The sequence below is a fragment of the Antennarius striatus genome, chromosome 5 (assembly GCF_040054535.1).
Source record: "Antennarius striatus isolate MH-2024 chromosome 5, ASM4005453v1, whole genome shotgun sequence".
Lineage (NCBI taxonomy): Eukaryota > Metazoa > Chordata > Actinopteri > Lophiiformes > Antennariidae > Antennarius > Antennarius striatus.
In genome coordinates this window covers 10,011,294-10,028,865 of record NC_090780.1, presented here as the reverse complement: position 1 = coordinate 10,028,865, position 17,572 = coordinate 10,011,294, and the positions used below count along the sequence as shown (strand labels likewise).

The window sequence follows — 17,572 nt, the reverse complement described above, 5'->3', positions numbered from 1 at the left end:
CAATGAAAGCAAGATTGACCAAAAAAAAGGGTGTTAGAACAGGTCAAATCTAGGAAAATAAGGGAAAACGTTATTATTTTCTCCTGGTTACTATTTGGTGAGGATGATAGCCCGAATACCTTGGAGACAAATTACTGTCCAACACAAAACAAATGCAAACCACATCATGTCTGTAATTTATACCTGATAAATAAAGTAGTCGTTTATCAAAATCAATTTTGATTGATTTTCTGTCATTTGAGCAACTTTGTCAGAATTAATCGCCGTGTACGTAAAACTATGTATGAAGGAGGTCAGGCCCATTACTTGAGATCGAGCACCACTTTTCAACACGCGATTGGCATGAAGGAGAGTCCAGATTGGGCCTGAGAGTGACGGCGCTTTGAGGCGACGAGTGACTTACCGGCAGCAGCCAAGGTCGGCCTTTTAGTTGAATGCTCAGAGATTTATGGACACACCACCAGCATCATGTCGAACTGCAGGAACTTTGCAAGACGAGGCGTCTTTATGAGCATGCAGCTGCCCGGGGTACATAAAACCAGCACAGGGCGAGTGGAGGTGGGGAAATAAAATGTTTACGACAGAAGGTGACAATTGGATTCTAATTTCATATCCAACATTAACAAGGTGTTCCTCTCTGCCTCAAAGATGTCCAAACACGTCAGCGTAATGGTACGCTGTCGCAGAAGATGACACGCTGTCAAACTCTGACGCACCCGTTTCTTTCTGTCCCACTTTCAAATTTTACTCAGCACACTCTGGTGCACAGTGTGATACATGAGGGGGAAGAGGTAACTTTCTGCAAAATGTTGTTACATCACAAACAAAAATACACAAAGTTCCTAAAAACCTCAAAGACATTTTAAAGACGTGATTCATGTTGTTCCAGTTTTATTTTATTTGCTGTGGTAACTATTTGCTTCTCAGTTGTGAACCAGTGCTGATTAATATTAATGAAATACAGATGAGACAGCAGCGTGGAGGCGACGCTCTCTTGAGAAGATACAGGCAAGGAAATGGTCAACTTTATTTACATATTCATGATCCATGAACCATGGGAACGGATGAAATGGACACATAGATGATGTTAGGAGAGGTTTGTGACACGAGGAAGAGAAAAGAAAGACATTTACATTCATACTGAAAGTGTCCTTACTTCATAGGCACGGTATTCTTCTTTTTTTCAAATTAATATATTTTATTTCATCTATTGTCATTTTGACTAAGTGAGAACTGAATGATATATAAAAAAAAACAAGAGCGACACTACTGCAAAGTTGATATGTTTGTGAAATTCACTCAAAAAATTAAATAAAATATCAGAAGAGTTCAAAAGTCGCTGTTTCTACGCAATTTTTTTTTCATTCATTTTCCTCTGCAGAGGGACACGGGAAGCCGGAGAACCCATGCCGACACGGGGAGAGCATACAAACTCCGCACAGAGCGGGATTTGAACCTGGACCTCACGTGTTTTGCAGCGACAGCGCTACCCACTGCACCACCGTGCCGCCCTCACATCAATTCAAAAAAAGTAATTTTTGTACAACATGGGGAGACGTAATGAGATGTGTGAGAACCTCATGTAAGCGTGTTGTTAGATAATATATGGTTAATTAACATATCCCCGCCTATATATTATTATTATATATATATTATATTGAATAAGCTCTATTTTCTCTAGAAATCCTTGGATACAGAACATCCTCTATCTGGATCTTAATTTTCAGGTCTGTATTTTTGATGTCATGTGTGAAATCATCTAAAACACAGCCATGTTTTCTGCCCTAGAGCTGCTGGAGAGTGAGAAATGTGGACAGCTCATTAAAATCTTTGTAGCCACTCACAGGAGCAAAACAACATCAACAATGAACTCTAATGAGGCATGCTGGTGTTTTTTCACTACACACAGTGCTTGTGAAAGGAGGATATAATGTGCATATGGAAAAAAAAAAACTCCAGCCATTAAAAATTATTCCTCCTCCAGGAAAAACATGACATCCAGTTCCTGAATATTACATTGGTTCTCTGTGAAACTACACAAAATGTGATGAAGGGAGGGCTTTAATGCAAAACTGCAGAATACAGTGAAGTTCTCCCAATGTTCAGTCAGCCGTCTGCATAAATGTCAGGTTTTACAGAAACATATAGAAACATTTTAGTTTCTGCTTAATTTGAGTGCCAATACTCACAGTAGCCAACCTGCCTCTGCCAAGCTCCAAGAAGTTCACTCCTCCAGCCCCAACAGAGCCGGAGTCAGATAAAAGATGGAAGAGTCTGTGGTGCAATCCCAAAAGAGAGGGCTCAGCTATATTTCAATTACACACCTACCAGATAAATGCACAACCCAATCTCCTTGGGGAAGGAAAGCCAGTTTTTAACGTAAACCAGAGATAAAATACCATGTCCTCAACACAGGATAGTGTGAAAGCCTCAAAGTGAAAGTTCACTTTGAGGCTTTGGGATACATTTCAGTACATGATTTACTGCAAGTTTCAGGCTGGTATCTGGAATGATGAATTCTCGCTTAGTTCCTTCTGTATTGGAAACCCTGCATCCGCCTCTTTGTTCAACAGTAACATCATGAGCCTCTAACTATGTGGTCTGCTTCTTTCATCAGCAATGTTATGTGCAGATTCATCCAAGTCGTCCATTGTAAGATGATCTGATTATCTGTCTGCGGCTCTTTCGGGGCTTGACGAGTGAAGTTCTTGGGAGTTTCCTAAAGATTAATTTCTATTGTTATAAGTCAGCATGTTACAGAATTCTCAGAGCTGTTTCATCTTTATAGTATCACATACATTCTGTTCCTACACATACTGTATGTTCTATTACTTTCCATTTCAATCCAATGTCCATGCTTCCTTCACAACTATTTCATTTGCCCCCTCTGGCTGATGTCTACTCCTTTGTGAGGCAGAGTCCGTGGAACAAATTGTGTGTCCAGAGCTTATTCTGGTAGTAAGTGAACATGGAGTGACGAATTTGGGATAGGTGATTGACCTCTACGGAATACAAACTAAAAATGTTCTGCATTTCTTTTAGATGGGTTCCCCTCAGCTGTAGCTGAATTTAGAGAATCTGTCCAGAAAAATCTGGACGGGAGCTGAGGCAGACAGCCAGCACCAATCATCTCTCCTCTGTCCACAACCAAACTGAAGATCCCTTGAGTCTGCATTGCTCTGTAATTTTCACAGTTCCCATGATGCAACAGGCAAGCAGATCTGTATCTGGACATGTTCTCGTTTCAGCAAGATCCAGACAGGAATGTGAAACATCTGCATCATGCTCCCCTGCAGTAAAGCAATTATCTTCTATCTGGTGACTAGTTAATATTTTAGTGTATCGTATCACTAACAGGTTAATGAGGAGTATCATCATCAAAAGGTTTAACAGGAATCCAATCGAGTAGCAACAAAAAGACTCTTAGAAGCATGCTGGCATCTTTTCACTTAATTGTGCTTAAAGCAATATGAGCATCGTCATGGTTACAAGGTTAACTGACTTTAATTTTAACTTTAATTTTACATGAATGTTAATATTTGCAAAAAAATTGATGTTTTACTCTGATAATTGTGCCGGACAAAGCTTAAAAGTGGCAACAATTCATCCTGCTGGGAACATGAAAAAGATGTAAATCCAACAATTTTAGACAAAAAGAACCCCTCAAATATCTGCCTCACTGTGGTAATGCTGGACAAGACAAAGAATTGCTCTGTTACCCATCTACCCATCATGGATGTATTTAACCTGTCCAACAGTCACTTAGATATTTCAGTGAAGTAAAATGTTGGACTGATAGACAGACCAAACACGTTTCTTCAAATCAAACAAAACTTATCAGCATCAGACCATGTGATGGATGAAATGACTTTTTAATCTGGATTAGCCAGAAGGTTGAATTTTGGTTAATAGTTAAATTTGATGGTTGGATGTTACAAACATAGATTTATTAAAATATGTTGATTACATGAAATAATAAACATAACAAAGACACAATTTATACTGTATATTCAAACATAAATGTCACAAAACTTACAGTTCTGAGGATAATAAATCAGTCCATCCATCCATCCATTCAATTTCTTTCTTCAGCTGCTTATCTACCTGGCAGGTCTCGGGTCTTTTGGAGCTCATCTCAGACGGCTATCAACTTCTAGGAGCATAGCTCCTAGAAGTTGATAGCATAGCTCCTAGAAGTTGATAGGGGTGGGATTTCCAAAGGCGGGATTTCCAAAGGCCTGGAAATCCAGCCCCCAATTCAGCGACAGCGCACTATGGATATTAACCTCAAACTGGCCTATCTGCCACTCTCTCACTCACTCTCTCTCCCTTTGTCTCTTTTACTTGACCTATCTCTTTCCCCAATGTATTTCTCTTTCCCAACCAACAGGTCAAGGCAGATGACTGCCCCGCAGAGCCCGGGTCCTGCCCGGAGTTTCTTCCTCAATGAGGGAGTTTTTCCCTGCCACCGTCGCTTATGCTTGCTCTGGAGGGCATTGTTGGCTTTCTATCTGTAAAGAACTTTGAAATGTCTTCAGATGAGATTAAGCGCTATATAAATAAAAGTTGATTGATATTGAAGAAAGGGTACACCCCAGATAAGATGCCAATTCTAAGCAGAATTCGATTCACTTCAAAATAGTAATACTTAATTGAAGCTTAAAGCCAAACAAAGTTTAGTTCTGGAAGCAGGTTGTTGCAGAGTGTGAGTGACAGGACTTGGATTCAGCTGCAAATTAAATTTCTACTATTGTCCAGGAACAGTGTCTTAATTTTCTTGTCTGCTTTTCTGTGTTTTTAAAAAGTTATGAAAGAATACCCAAGTGGTTGCCTTCAGGAAAACATTTCAAAATGAAGCCTGAAGGCAGGGAAAGTTTCCAGCTCTCAAAATGAACAAATCAAAAATCAAAATGCAATAGAAGAGAAAGAGAACTTAGTTCACTGACACCTCCAAAAACTGGATTTGGGGGTTAAATCACGGACTGGGTGCAGCCTTCCCTTTAAATCAGCAATTTACTCGGCTAGTCTCTCAAAGCATCGCACATCATTTAGCACAACAGACCAGCACGACCCTGACTTAACTTAGAAAACTGTCCCTTTATCTTCTTAAGGCTGTAGAACTGTTGAATTGGGACCTATAAAATGTCTCCAAACCATGGAAAACAGACTCAAAATAAAAGAATGTTCTGAAGACACATTATCTTTGCACATCCCCCAACTTACACATTTTCAGATGTGATTTATCAAGAGATGTCGTCGTCAGCTGAGGTAAAAAGCCTTCAGCATCAACCTACCTCTGCTTTAGAGCAGACGTCCTGTGTGGAGTGATTTCACGTTTGCCCACGGCAACGATGCCACCAACTGGCAGCTTTAATACATGCTGCAACCACATGAAATGAAAATTAATTCTTCTCAGTGTTCGTTGGTCTGAACAGCTGCAGGGACAAATATACACACACACACACACACACACACACACACACACACACACACACACACACACACACACACACACACACACACACACACACACACACACACACACACACAGACACCATTCACAACTGTCTGTGCACTGAGTCAGAAGAATGAACCCAACATAATCCATAGGAAAAAGGTAAAACTATAGCAAAGAAAAAAACGTATATTGAACTTTGAACCTGGACTGTAAATTAAAAATGTAATCATTTGCTAAAGACAAAGGGATTCATAACAAAAAGATAATTTCCACTCTCCTCAAACCTGTGAGGGTTTGTTTTAGTCCACAAGAAGCCATGATATGTGGAGTCCTGAATGAGCTTTTTACATAACTTTGATCAGTGTGCCACCTAGTGAGAGGTACAAGAGATCAGCAGCGAGGCATCCCAGAATATCTTTGTTCTTTTGAGTCGAGGACTTAAGAAAAACAAACCTCAGGAGGAGTGTTTAACCATCAGCTGAATATAAAAGCCTCCAATGGTCCTTTGATAATCTGCCCGAGGCTTCCTCTTCTCCTTTTCAACAACTAATGAAATCAATCCCCCGATAGAGACTCGCTAAAATATCTACACTCAAGTAAGAGACACACACACACACGCACGCACGCACGCACGCACGCATGCACACACACACACACACACACACACACACAGATAATTAGTTTACAGATAAAGAGGAGTTCTTGTTGACATGAGGTGTAACAGGGTGTGTGATGTCACAAAGGACAAGTAACGGTGGGCTTTTGCAAGTAGGTGAAATAAAACAAGCACTGTTGAAGTCAGCTAAGAAGCCAAGAAACTATTATTTATTTTAATCCAGCATTATTTTTTCTTACAATACAACTTTATCTCATATAGAGGTCACTCTATATGGTTCAATTTATTAGACTGAGTTATGGAAATGTGAAGCAAATCTAGTCCAGCGTCAGTTAATGAAATAGTAAATAGGAGCAGGAAGAAGTAGTGACAGCAACAGAGACAAAGGCTTGTTTACTTCCTTACTTCTACATTTGTAATGTTATTTTAAGGTGTATTCTGGAGAAATAGATACTGTTAAGTTATTTATTTATTTATTCATATATTTTTATTTTATATACTGAATTAATCCCCCCGAAGGGAAATTAGTGGCACACTCTAGTTAGTCACATGCATATTTGTTAGTCAGTATGTACAGGCCCTGAACACACAAACACACACAGGGGGCCTGCAGGCATGCAAGGGGTGGTAGCGTGGCGGGCAGCTCCTGCTTGGTGCGCCCTAGTGAGCAACTTGTAAGGGGGACAGCGCCTTGCTGAAGGGCGCCTCGGCAGTGCTCCGGAGGTGAGCTGACGCTTCCTACTGTCAGCTCACCTCCGGGTGTTTTTTTGGGCGGGAGCGGTAATCGAACCGCCAATCTTAGAATATTGGTCGACCCGCTCTACCACCCGCTCTACAACTGAGCCACTGCCGCCCCCAAAGTAATCCTCAATGCAAACATCACCATCAGCAGATGGAAGAGGTTACAGCTGACGTGTTGTACTTGTGCTGCACATACCTCACAACTACTGTAATATTAAACATATTTGTGCACAAACTGGACCAGGGAATACCAGGCACATCATTAAATTAGCTGTTTTCAAGAGTGAATAGAGGACAAAAAATTAGCTTAAAAAGAAACTTTGAAGGTACAGCCGTCAGAAGAGAAGGAGTCTCAGCAAAGACAAGCAGTAGAAATGAGAAGCCTCGCGTGTCTTCACAGAGTCGGGGCAAACGCTTGTTAGAGCAGGCCTGTGAGCTCAGACATGACAGTCTGAGGAGCCGGCGGCTGCGTGCTGCAGTCCCTTTCAAGAGCTGGGCCTTCAGGCAGCACCCGTGACAAGGCTGCAGCCCAATTAGGACTGTTTGTGAAACAGCGTCTTTCAGGGTGAGCTGAAGTGGGGCAGATCCTCTTTGTACCAGAGCACAATGGTAGGTAACACATATATAGATTTGGGGATAGGGATGAACAGCTGAATTTGAAATTTGCTGTAATATTGACAGACAGCTCTGAATCCATCGTCATTACCAGCTGCTTTGATCCTCACAATTCAATTTCAGAGCAGGTTTCTACTAGCAGAGGAGCCGGTCCGAGTTCAGACTGTAGGTATTACCACTATCACTCATTAACACGTCTCTGAGCAAGAAAACAACTGTGGAGTTCAAAGGCACATCATCTCCACATATTAGAGAGTCAGACATCCCTGCAAGCAGAAAACCATCGCTGCCAGATACAGTGGGCTTCTTCACTTCGCTCTCACTTCAAACACTCCAGACCGAGCTGCAGAGGAGAGAGCTGAGCGCTGTTTAATGATGCTGAGCATGTTTCTCCAAGCAGATCATGTTTCTGGAGCAGATCTGTTCAAGATGGCATCAGAGTTGTTATGCAAAAGTCACTCAACATATTGCCGGTCTGACGTGGTTTTTGCATCAGGCATGGAGCCCACGTTTCTTATTTTCATTCTTTGTTCAGTTTTTTTCTTTTGTTTACCGTATATCTTGAAAATCATAATGTTTCAAATCTATTGATCAAACTGTGCGATGAATGTCAGCCATGTTAGCTTCATTTTCCTTTATCTGACAAACCTTTTACGTATACAAGATTTATAGAAGCATGCAATGAAAGACAGATCATTTTTGCAGCATGGCACATGTAAGCCAGTTTTATTGCATAATCTTGAACATAAATAAAGTTACATGCTCACAGGTCTACATGTTACTAGCTAAAGTGAGGGCTTCTGTTTTTGCTGTAGAATTTGTCTCTTAGTTTGGAATTAGAGGATGTTTTGGTTCTGGGATTGGATTCTAGGAGCTAAAAGCGCAAAAGATAAGATAGTGGAGCAAAACCACTCATACCTAAGAGGGGAGTCACAAACCTGCATCAGATAGACATTTTGTGCAACAGCACCAAAACGAACACCCTTCTCCTTTGATTCGTTCAAATAGACCAGCCAAGATGTCACAAAATCACCACAGGGTCTGTTCACAGTGTTTGCTTGCATTCTGTAAAGTATGACACAACAGCAAACATAAAAGTTGATATATTTCAGTATCTTCCCAGGTGTGTGGTCATATACTGCACTCATTCTTCAAATAAGGCACTTGATGTTGCTACAGCATAGTAAAATCTCCTGGGGTAGATCACACACCTGAAATTATTAGCACAACATCACATCCCCTCTGCAGCACCAGGTCCTGAGGCATCGCTAAGGTGGAACAAACTGACAGCCCATCACACCTTCATTGTTTTCAGACAGATATCAGGGTGGAGGAAAGGCTCACCGATCCTAGAATGAAGACTCTACAGTTTAATGTGTGTAATCATTCCAGCATCGCCCGCAATGCTCAGTGCTTTTCATTAGTCTGTTGACAGAATCATCCTCACATCACAGAAGACCTACAGTATGAGGAAAGCTCCAGACACTCTTAAGAGCATTTCTTGTGACACTTGGGATTTCTATGAGCTCTTAGCTCTTCTGAGTTTGATGTTTTTAGCAAATCCCCACACTAAAATAGCAGTTAATGTGATGAAATATGACAAAGTGGTGACAACACCCACATTGAGGCATATTACCAAGTGGCATGAGTAGAAAGCAGCCTGTCACTGTGGAGCAGAGATGGTGGACTCACACTAAAGATCACGCTCACACTCCTCTGCAGTAACACACTCATTTCTCAGCCTCCTTGTAAAATCCTTCCTACAGATGGAGTGTGTTTAACAATGAGCTCTTTCTTATTAAGAGCGATCATGAGTTCTGGTCCATTCAACACTCAACTGATGGGGCAAATTTAGTTACTCTCGTTCCACTGACTCACTTCCTGGTATTAAGTATATTCTTGTCTTTGTGGAGTAGACTGGCAGCAAAGCACACACACACAGATTTCCCAACTTGCCTGGTATTTCTTAGATATAATTTGCATCAAGGTTCAAGACCAACCATTTCTGGACCACAAGAAGCTTCCAATCTAGAAAGTGAAGTTTTATGACATAACAGATAAAAACAGAGGTCTATTTTTAACTTTGCTCAACCAAAATCAGTTGATTAATCAGTCAATGTAAACTTTATTATCGTGTGCACAACAGTCACATAGAACAGTCACTGGCAATGAAAGGCTTGTACCATAGGCTCCCTCCCTGTGCTTGAAACAAGTAGGAATATATAGATAATAAAACAATAGGATAGGGACATTAAACGGAATATGCACAACAGAAGAATAGTTTAGCAGTGCTGCAGATTCAGAGAATTCTACAATGTGCTGTTGAGGAGTTTAATGGCCTGAGGAATGGAGCTGTGCTTGACTCTGCAGCCAGTCAGGATAAAGTCTATGGTGGAGAAGCTCCACAACATCACAGAGTCTATGTTGAGCTTCTGCAGCTAGCAGAGGAAGAAGAGGCATTAACAGGCTGTCTTTGTGATGATGAGTCCAAGTCAGGCCCTCACTGATGTGAACCACGAGGAGCCTGAAGCTGCTGACTCTCTCCACCAGAGACGCGCTGATGGAGAAGGGTGTGGGTTCTTTACCCTTTCTCTTCCTGCAATCCACAGTCAGCTCCTTGGTTTTTCAGAACCAGAGCCAGAGCTCTTGGTTAAGGGACAATGGTGGTCTCCTTGAAGCATGTGTAGACTACGGATTGGAGCACAGACTTGTTGAGAGTGTTTGTGAAAGACATCTACCAGCTGATCTACACACATCTTGAGAGCTGGGCCTAGGATGCCCACCGCTGAATGGTCACCGGTCTGTCACGCTTCAGTATCTGCCTACAGGAAGGCAGCAGCAGAGCTGAAACGTGACCAAAGTTCACAAATTTTTACACACACTCCTGAAGGGAGAGTTAACACGGTGTCCAGCAAGGATGACCGGAGCCTCTGGCTGTGAAATTTCTGTCCTGTTAATAACTGCATGCAGCTCGTCTAGGTTGGTGTTGGTGTGTGGGTGAACATACAGTGCTTCTATGATGACCGATGGAGACAATAAGTTCAGCGTTTGATGATGAAATACTCTGGCCCTGGAGAACATCGCATACAAATAATCAGAGAACAACCAGAAGTTGGTCATCATAAAGTAGACACTTCATCTCCTGCTTTTGCTTTTTCCTATATCTTCAAAGCTGATGAAACAGGAAAGTATTTATTTTTCCTGTAATAAATTCTATTACGTTGGTGTGCTTGATTGTCATGTTTGTCAAAAGTGGAAGTATTAGATTTTATAAACTTCACAGATGGGGAAAATAGTAATAATAATAGTTTCAGCCGAGAAGAGCAGTTCTTTATTGCTATCCAGAATCTCACTACGGGGGGACAGATTCTGGATCTCAACAGGTGGAACTTTCCTATCTGGAAGGTAATTTGGGATCGAGACATAAGTACCGGTATGTTTTCTGAGAGCCTATCTCCCTCTGGTCACAGATGATGATACCATTTTACCCAGACTGCACCTTAACCCTCTTTGGTACCACATACAGCCGTGAATCGACATTCTCAAAGTGTTTCAAAGAAGAAACTTAATTAAAAACTAGTCATTCTAAAACAAGTCAATTCAAAACAGGTTTTAGACTTTGATCATCAAGGATATGAACTAAACTGATTTCTTCAGTCTATTAAAGAAGTGTGAACTCTTGTCTTACTGGACCTCTTGCAACTTTATTTAAAACCCCTGAGTTTACAGAGATAACCTGCACAAATGAAGAGGGGCAGTAATTCTCACGAGAGACATTTCTAATGGACACAAATGACACAAAGTGATCCAAACGAAATGCTTCAGTAGCAGTGAATATTTTCCAGTCCCACAAAGGGAATCAAATCTAATTAAATTACTGTTTGCTCTTTTTGACACTGGCGTACACACAGCAAGCACATCACTTACTTCATCCACACTGTGTGCCTTGCATGTTAAGAAGAAGCACCCAGGAGAAATGTCATATTTCATCACTGCAGGAGTGTAACTACTGATGGAAATTTATACAGCAGGGCGTATTCTCCTTAGGATTGCTTTTTTCTGTTTACCTCACATCGCTGCAGCGGAGAGAGGAGAGAGAAGAGGGAGGTCGGATTGGATAACATTTACAGTCATTCTGAGTTGTCTTACAAGACTGAAACATTTCTTCACCCCAGGTACTTCTGTAAATGGCAGTAAGGTGACAGGTTAGGACATCAGGACCTTCAAATGTATTTTCTACAAACACATGCTTTCTTGAAGCATGTGTTTGTAGAAAATGAAGACTATTGTCTGTTTCCAGCTTCCTTCTCCTCCTCATCCCATCATCGTCAGTGGTGTATTGTGAGATCAACACTAGTGTTTTGAGAAACAGCTCACAACACGTGTTTGCAAAAGGCTGTACAGTATAATTACGGGGTTTATGGTCGGTAAAAGGGAAAAAAGAGGCCAGCAGGACTGGGCACGATAAGGCAAAAATGCACAGTCAGCAAAAGGGGCTCAATGACTCAGAAAACACAGCGGGGATGTTAACGGCATGCTGCAGTCTGCAAGTTGAAAGCTGCTCTGGAGTTATATGAAATCCTTCGAACATTTTTCTTGTGTGCAGATGCAAATGTGTTTTTGTTTTTGAATTGTGCACCCAATTAGAATAGATTTGTGTGTATTTTTATTCTGGTAAGAAGCAGAATATTTGCTCCATCTGTCAAGACAGAATCACACAATGACACCCAACAGATACACACACACGCACACGCACACACACACGCACACGCATAATTATACAGATGCCAGTATGAGCTGGATTAGCAGTCTGCCTGAGCATTGCTGCTGTTCGTACCTTAAACTCTCTTCCAGCCATTCTGGCATACACACAGCAGGTGCTTTTGTGACAAATTTAGCTGCTTTAAAGTTGCAGTGATGCATGACTACTTAATCTGGGAGATGTATTCTCAGAGCGCAAGCTACTCAACTTCTGTACATCCACTTAAGATTTTGCAGTAACCTCACTTTCCCATGTGTGTCTGACAGAGATGGAGAGAGAAATAGGAGGAATAACCATTTAGAGGTTGAGGAATTACGACAATCCTTCAAAACAGTGCAGATATGAAATGCACTTCCTCTACAATAAATCCAGGAGATACAATAGAACACATTATATCTGGTGGTAGTGCAGGAACAAATTATTTTTATGGTACAAAAGGTCCAGCGTCTACTTAAATAGTTTAAATGGGTTTGGTATAAATTTTAAGAATTAAATATCAATTTTTAAGCTGCACTCAGAGGTTTAAACGAGTCAGGTGAAATTCAAAAGTCTTCTTCCATTTGAAGCAGCATTTTCTTTTCCATCACCTTCGTTCTAGAGCCTTAGCAAAAAAAAAAAGGATTCCATCCCCTGTTTCATAAACAGAGACAATTAATATTCTTGCCATGCTGCACAGATATTGAATGCCAGTCTGCATGTCATTAAGAACTGAGCATCATAAAGTTTCAAAAAAGAAACTGGTACTCCATTTACTTCTCATCTCTAATGAATTATTGTTGTGTGGAAACATCAGTTCGACAGAAGATTCATGATGTGACATTAGTTTGAGGTGTTCATGGTCCCCAGTGGACGAATTCCACTGACTTTGCCAATTTTCTTGAGGAATACATGATTTTGAGTCATGTCAGTAAGTATAGGAAATACTGTAGTTGTAGACTGGATTCAAGACCCTCCCAGGAATCCGACAATAAATCTTTTCCTTAAACTTCAGGCAAAATATATTAAAGGCAAACTACTTCTGATGTATTTTGTGTTCATTAGCCAATGTTGGCATGATAACGTAGTAAAAAATAATATTAAATATGGATAAATGAATAATTAGCATCTCATGTTTTCACTGTGAACTTATTAGAAAGTAGATGTTAATATTTAGCTTGATTCCAGGTATAGGCATCTGTTTGCCCGGCAGCCATATCACGTATCTAAAGACCTATCACACGACTAATGACAGATTAAATGCTAAAAAATATTTGAATAATTACATGAAGATGAAAGCTCTATCAGAAAACAACAGAGTCTGCTTATAGCTATCGCTGCCTTCCTTGACATGCGGAATCTGCCTCACGGTAAACCCCCCACTCTGGTAAAACCTCCATCATGCAGCACATGCGTCTGTCATGGCCGACTGTGGGTTAACTGCTCAGGGGTTCATAAAGCTCAGCGGCATCTCTCTTCAGTAAAGAGTTCTTCTATCAATCAGAGAGGAAATGTGGATCTCCTGTCCTGGAAACACAGACTACTGCTGTCTAAAGACTCGCTTTATTGATCATCCTGAGGGAAACTGGTGATGAAGATAAATGTGATCCCCTATATGAAGAGAACTAGAAGAGTACATGCAACTAAATGTTTGAAATGAAGATATATGCAACACACATCTAAGAACTGCATTCCGCTGCTTTGTGTATTTTATGGGAAGATGCAAACAAGCCATGAAACACATGTACCAATTAGCTGTTGGTACGATTATTACCAACAACTAATTTACCTTGAACTGAAACAAGACAATAACAGAGGCCCAAGTGGAATTATGTGATTGAGCAGGGATACACCGACTGACAGGCTCGGCTCTGCCAGGGTTCTTAAATCCAACGTGGGGATTAGAAAAGAGAGATCTAAATTAGCCCTCTATCTACTCTGGTGAAGTGATTCTCAGCGCTGCTGTTGATAGAATACATAAATCAGTGCTGGAGAGTGTTCGACCAGTCGAGCAGGGGCTGCAGATATCCGCATATTCAATATATCTGATTAGGCCTTTAGCAAGAGGAAGGGGAGGAAAGTTGATTACATCTGTCATAAATTCTGTCAGCTCTTATGAGATTAGGTTCAGTGCTCACCTGCAGTGAAAATGACTTAAAGTCTCTCTGAATTATTTTCTTATTAGGATTGATGGACGGCATCCCGGGATTCCAACAGAGATGAGGACCTTGACCACAAGCCAGCACCTTGACCTCTCCTGAACGGAGGAGTGAGAGCCTACATGTGGAGATATTCAGAATTATGAGCCTCTGTAGGATTACACTATGGGCAATCTTCCACCACACCTATCCCCACATCACTGTGGTCCACTGGAGCAGAAAGGTTACAGAAATGGCTGCACCGTCAGGGCCAAACTCATCCAGGCACAACGGAGCAGCGTCTGAGCTTGCAAGGGATTTGTGCAAATTCAGTGACATAGCACACAAAGCTTTACATTCCGAGCAGTTGTAAATGCTTGTGAATTTTTTTGTTGTACACAAAAAAATGGAGAACAAGAAGATGGACAAATGAAAAGAAACAAAAAAATAAACAGAAAGATGAATGTAGTTATCAGAAAAGGCTGTTTCACTTCGCCCAGAGCAACATTATAGTCAGAGAAAATTGTACAAAGGAATGTTATTCGGACGAGTAGAGCCCCTCACTATAGTTAGCTTATGATTCCAGGTGTTGTATGTTTTTAAAAAAATGGCACCTCTATTACCCCACTGCTGAAGGCCTTGAAGTCATGGAACACATCTGTAGTAATAAAATGCTGCTACACTTTTGCATCAGCAGCTCTTCTTCTCGACATCGTAATCTCATTTACTCACAAAGCTGCTTTTTTCATTTAATATAAAACCCATTTTCAGTCACATGCAACAAACCACAACAGCAATTTAATGGAAATTTGTGATTTGTGCATCTGTTGGATTCGCCACTCTTCACTGTGGAACCATCAAGCAGAATGGAGTGTAGAGACGACTCCACACTTTCATGAGGCTGTTGGTAATAAACCCAAAAGCAGCTGAATTACTTATTTATGTGTGCAAAGAGAAATAGCAGAATTTGAAATGTTGTGCATGAGGACACACTAATTTAGTTCAGCTTCTGAAACGCTGCACAGATATGTCAGACAGGCTGCGAGAGGATTAATAGGAAAACAATTTACATTTGAGTATTTATTTGTTTACCTTGCATTATAAGTTTGACTTCTTGTATGCATGCTTTGCACAAAAATCACCATTAAAACATGAAACCTGAGCGGTAAATATCAGACCAGCAGAACTCCAAAGTCATTCCGTAAAAATGTTTCCGGCTCTCTGCTTGTCTGGGACAGAATATTCATTAAGGTCGTGTTACCAGCTAAGAGTATTCTGCTCCTCCGGATTGAGACACTGTTGATAGGAGCGGATATGCTGAAGCAAAGTGCATTATTTATTCAAGGACAGTTGTGCACATATGGAACAAACAATATCAGGAAACACTGGATGACTGAGAACCTACACAGACATACAACAAGAATCTATTGTGTCAGATTTCCAGATCTATCCACCAAATATCAAACAGGCAAAACAAATCTCAAAGTCTGGATTCCTCCAACACAGCTTATTAGAAAGCACAGGTAGGGAAGCGTGATTTTCTAGCACAGGAAAATGACTGACGTTTTTCCATTATCAGCTGCACAAAGTGCTGTCTTTGTAACGCTGTTGTTAATGACATTCGCTTTGAAACCCTGTTCAGATACTTCTACCTCTCTCCGCCAGGTAATGAGGGGAAGCAGGAGTTCAAGATTGACGTAGCATCCCGATCCGCGGGGTGCAGTTCAGAACGCAGTTTGATGTTGGTGTCTGATTGGGCTGATCTTCAAAGTCCGTCATAACATTTTTGTAAAAAAAAAAAAAAAAAGCTCTATATTCATGGCTGAGTGGATTCATTAAAAGACATGGACTAACACGTCGGATGAGGGAGGATGCAGGCGAGACTTTCCTTCTGGAGCCAAGTTATCCTCCCCTTCTTCCATTCTGACTATGAGACGGACTGAATGAGATATCACTGTCAGTCCCATTTGCAAGGTTGAACGTTTCTGCAACACCGAAAATCTTGATCGATTCAGTTTTCAATATTTTAGCTGTAACCCAGAATCTCCAACAGTGTCTCTGTCTGTCAGACTCAATCTTGCTAACACCATTTCATTCAGAGACCTGACTGTGAATAAGATCTGCTACTTCAGAATTAAATCAAATTACTTTGCCAAACAGTTACCTTGACAAAGCCACAACAAATATACAAAGCAGCCTGTATCTGTTCTTCTTTTTCAATTCAAATCCCGATGATGTCCCCCTTCCTGATAAAACACGACCCCCCCCTCCCCCAGTATAAGTGAGCCACAGCCCTGAGTTCAACCTGAATACAGACATGATTCTGCAGCTCCTACAGAATCCAGTGTGTCCAACCTGCTCCTGAGCACCTCCCCTCATTAACACAAACATCAACTGCAAACGCCCTGTTTTCTCAGGATGGGAAACTAAAACCTTGACATTGCTGTGTTCTTTGCCCCTTTTACACAAACACACACATCTGTGTTGATGTTAACATTTACATTAACATAAGCACACACATCTCTGATTCTTCCTAAAAATAAAACAGTTGTTCCTCAATTTCCCTGAACACTCTCCATCACTATGGTGTAGTCTTTATCTCATGGAGAGGTTTGTTACGCCTCTTGGCATCATCTAAAATTAAACAGCCATCAGATTGAAGATGTTATCGGGGGTGGGAAATGCTGAGGGTGGAGATGAGTTGCTCTGATATACAGGACATGCAGCTGGCTAATGACTGGGGGTGGTGGTGGTGGGGAGGGGGGGTGTAATTGTGGCTACTCACTGGCTTGCATGAGCTGTCCCTGACGTCCAAACACCTGGGAGAAGGTGGCGTGGCTGCAGGTGAGGGTGCCCTCCATGGCTGTCCCACCAGCACACACTGAGGAGTAAGAGAGGAGGGGAAGTGAAGGGAGGTCGGTCACTGCGTCACATCAAGACTGAGAAAGAGAGGAGAGGAAAAAAGGAGAGAGAAAGAAGAGCAGGGTTTGCCTTCAGCCGGAGGAGCCGATGAATGATCTGTGATGAAGACTGTCCTCTCCTCTGGATCCGTCCTGCTGCTGAGGATCAACACACACACACTGCTCACACCAGTGTGAGCACAACTGCTCCCTGCACGAATAATGGGAGGGGGTGTGCCTGCTTGTCAGCATGTCAGTGTGTGTGTGCGTGAGAGAAAGTTCTTTGGATGTGTGTCTGTGAGAGCATTTGGGTGTAGAACAGGGTGTTCAGCATGAAGCGGAGCTGCAGGCTCAGTTGTTCCACAG

At 41.5% G+C, this 17,572-nt stretch overlaps 1 protein-coding gene across 4 annotated transcripts in view; it reads right to left on the bottom strand.

Moving 5' to 3' along the window:
• Positions 1-17,238, bottom strand: part of kaznb (kazrin, periplakin interacting protein b) — a 113,056-nt gene extending 95,818 nt beyond the window's left edge. For 2 of the 4 annotated variants that reach the window (XM_068315016.1, XM_068315015.1), the window contains exon 1: positions 17,092-17,237. In XM_068315016.1, coding sequence (XP_068171117.1) covers positions 17,092-17,167 — 76 coding nt within the window. In that variant the 5' untranslated portion in view covers positions 17,168-17,237. Of the gene's footprint in view, positions 1-17,091 lie in introns of all 4 variants that reach the window. The other 2 variants (XM_068315017.1, XM_068315014.1) reach the window with 2 other exon arrangements.
• Positions 17,239-17,572: the final 334 nt, after the last annotated feature.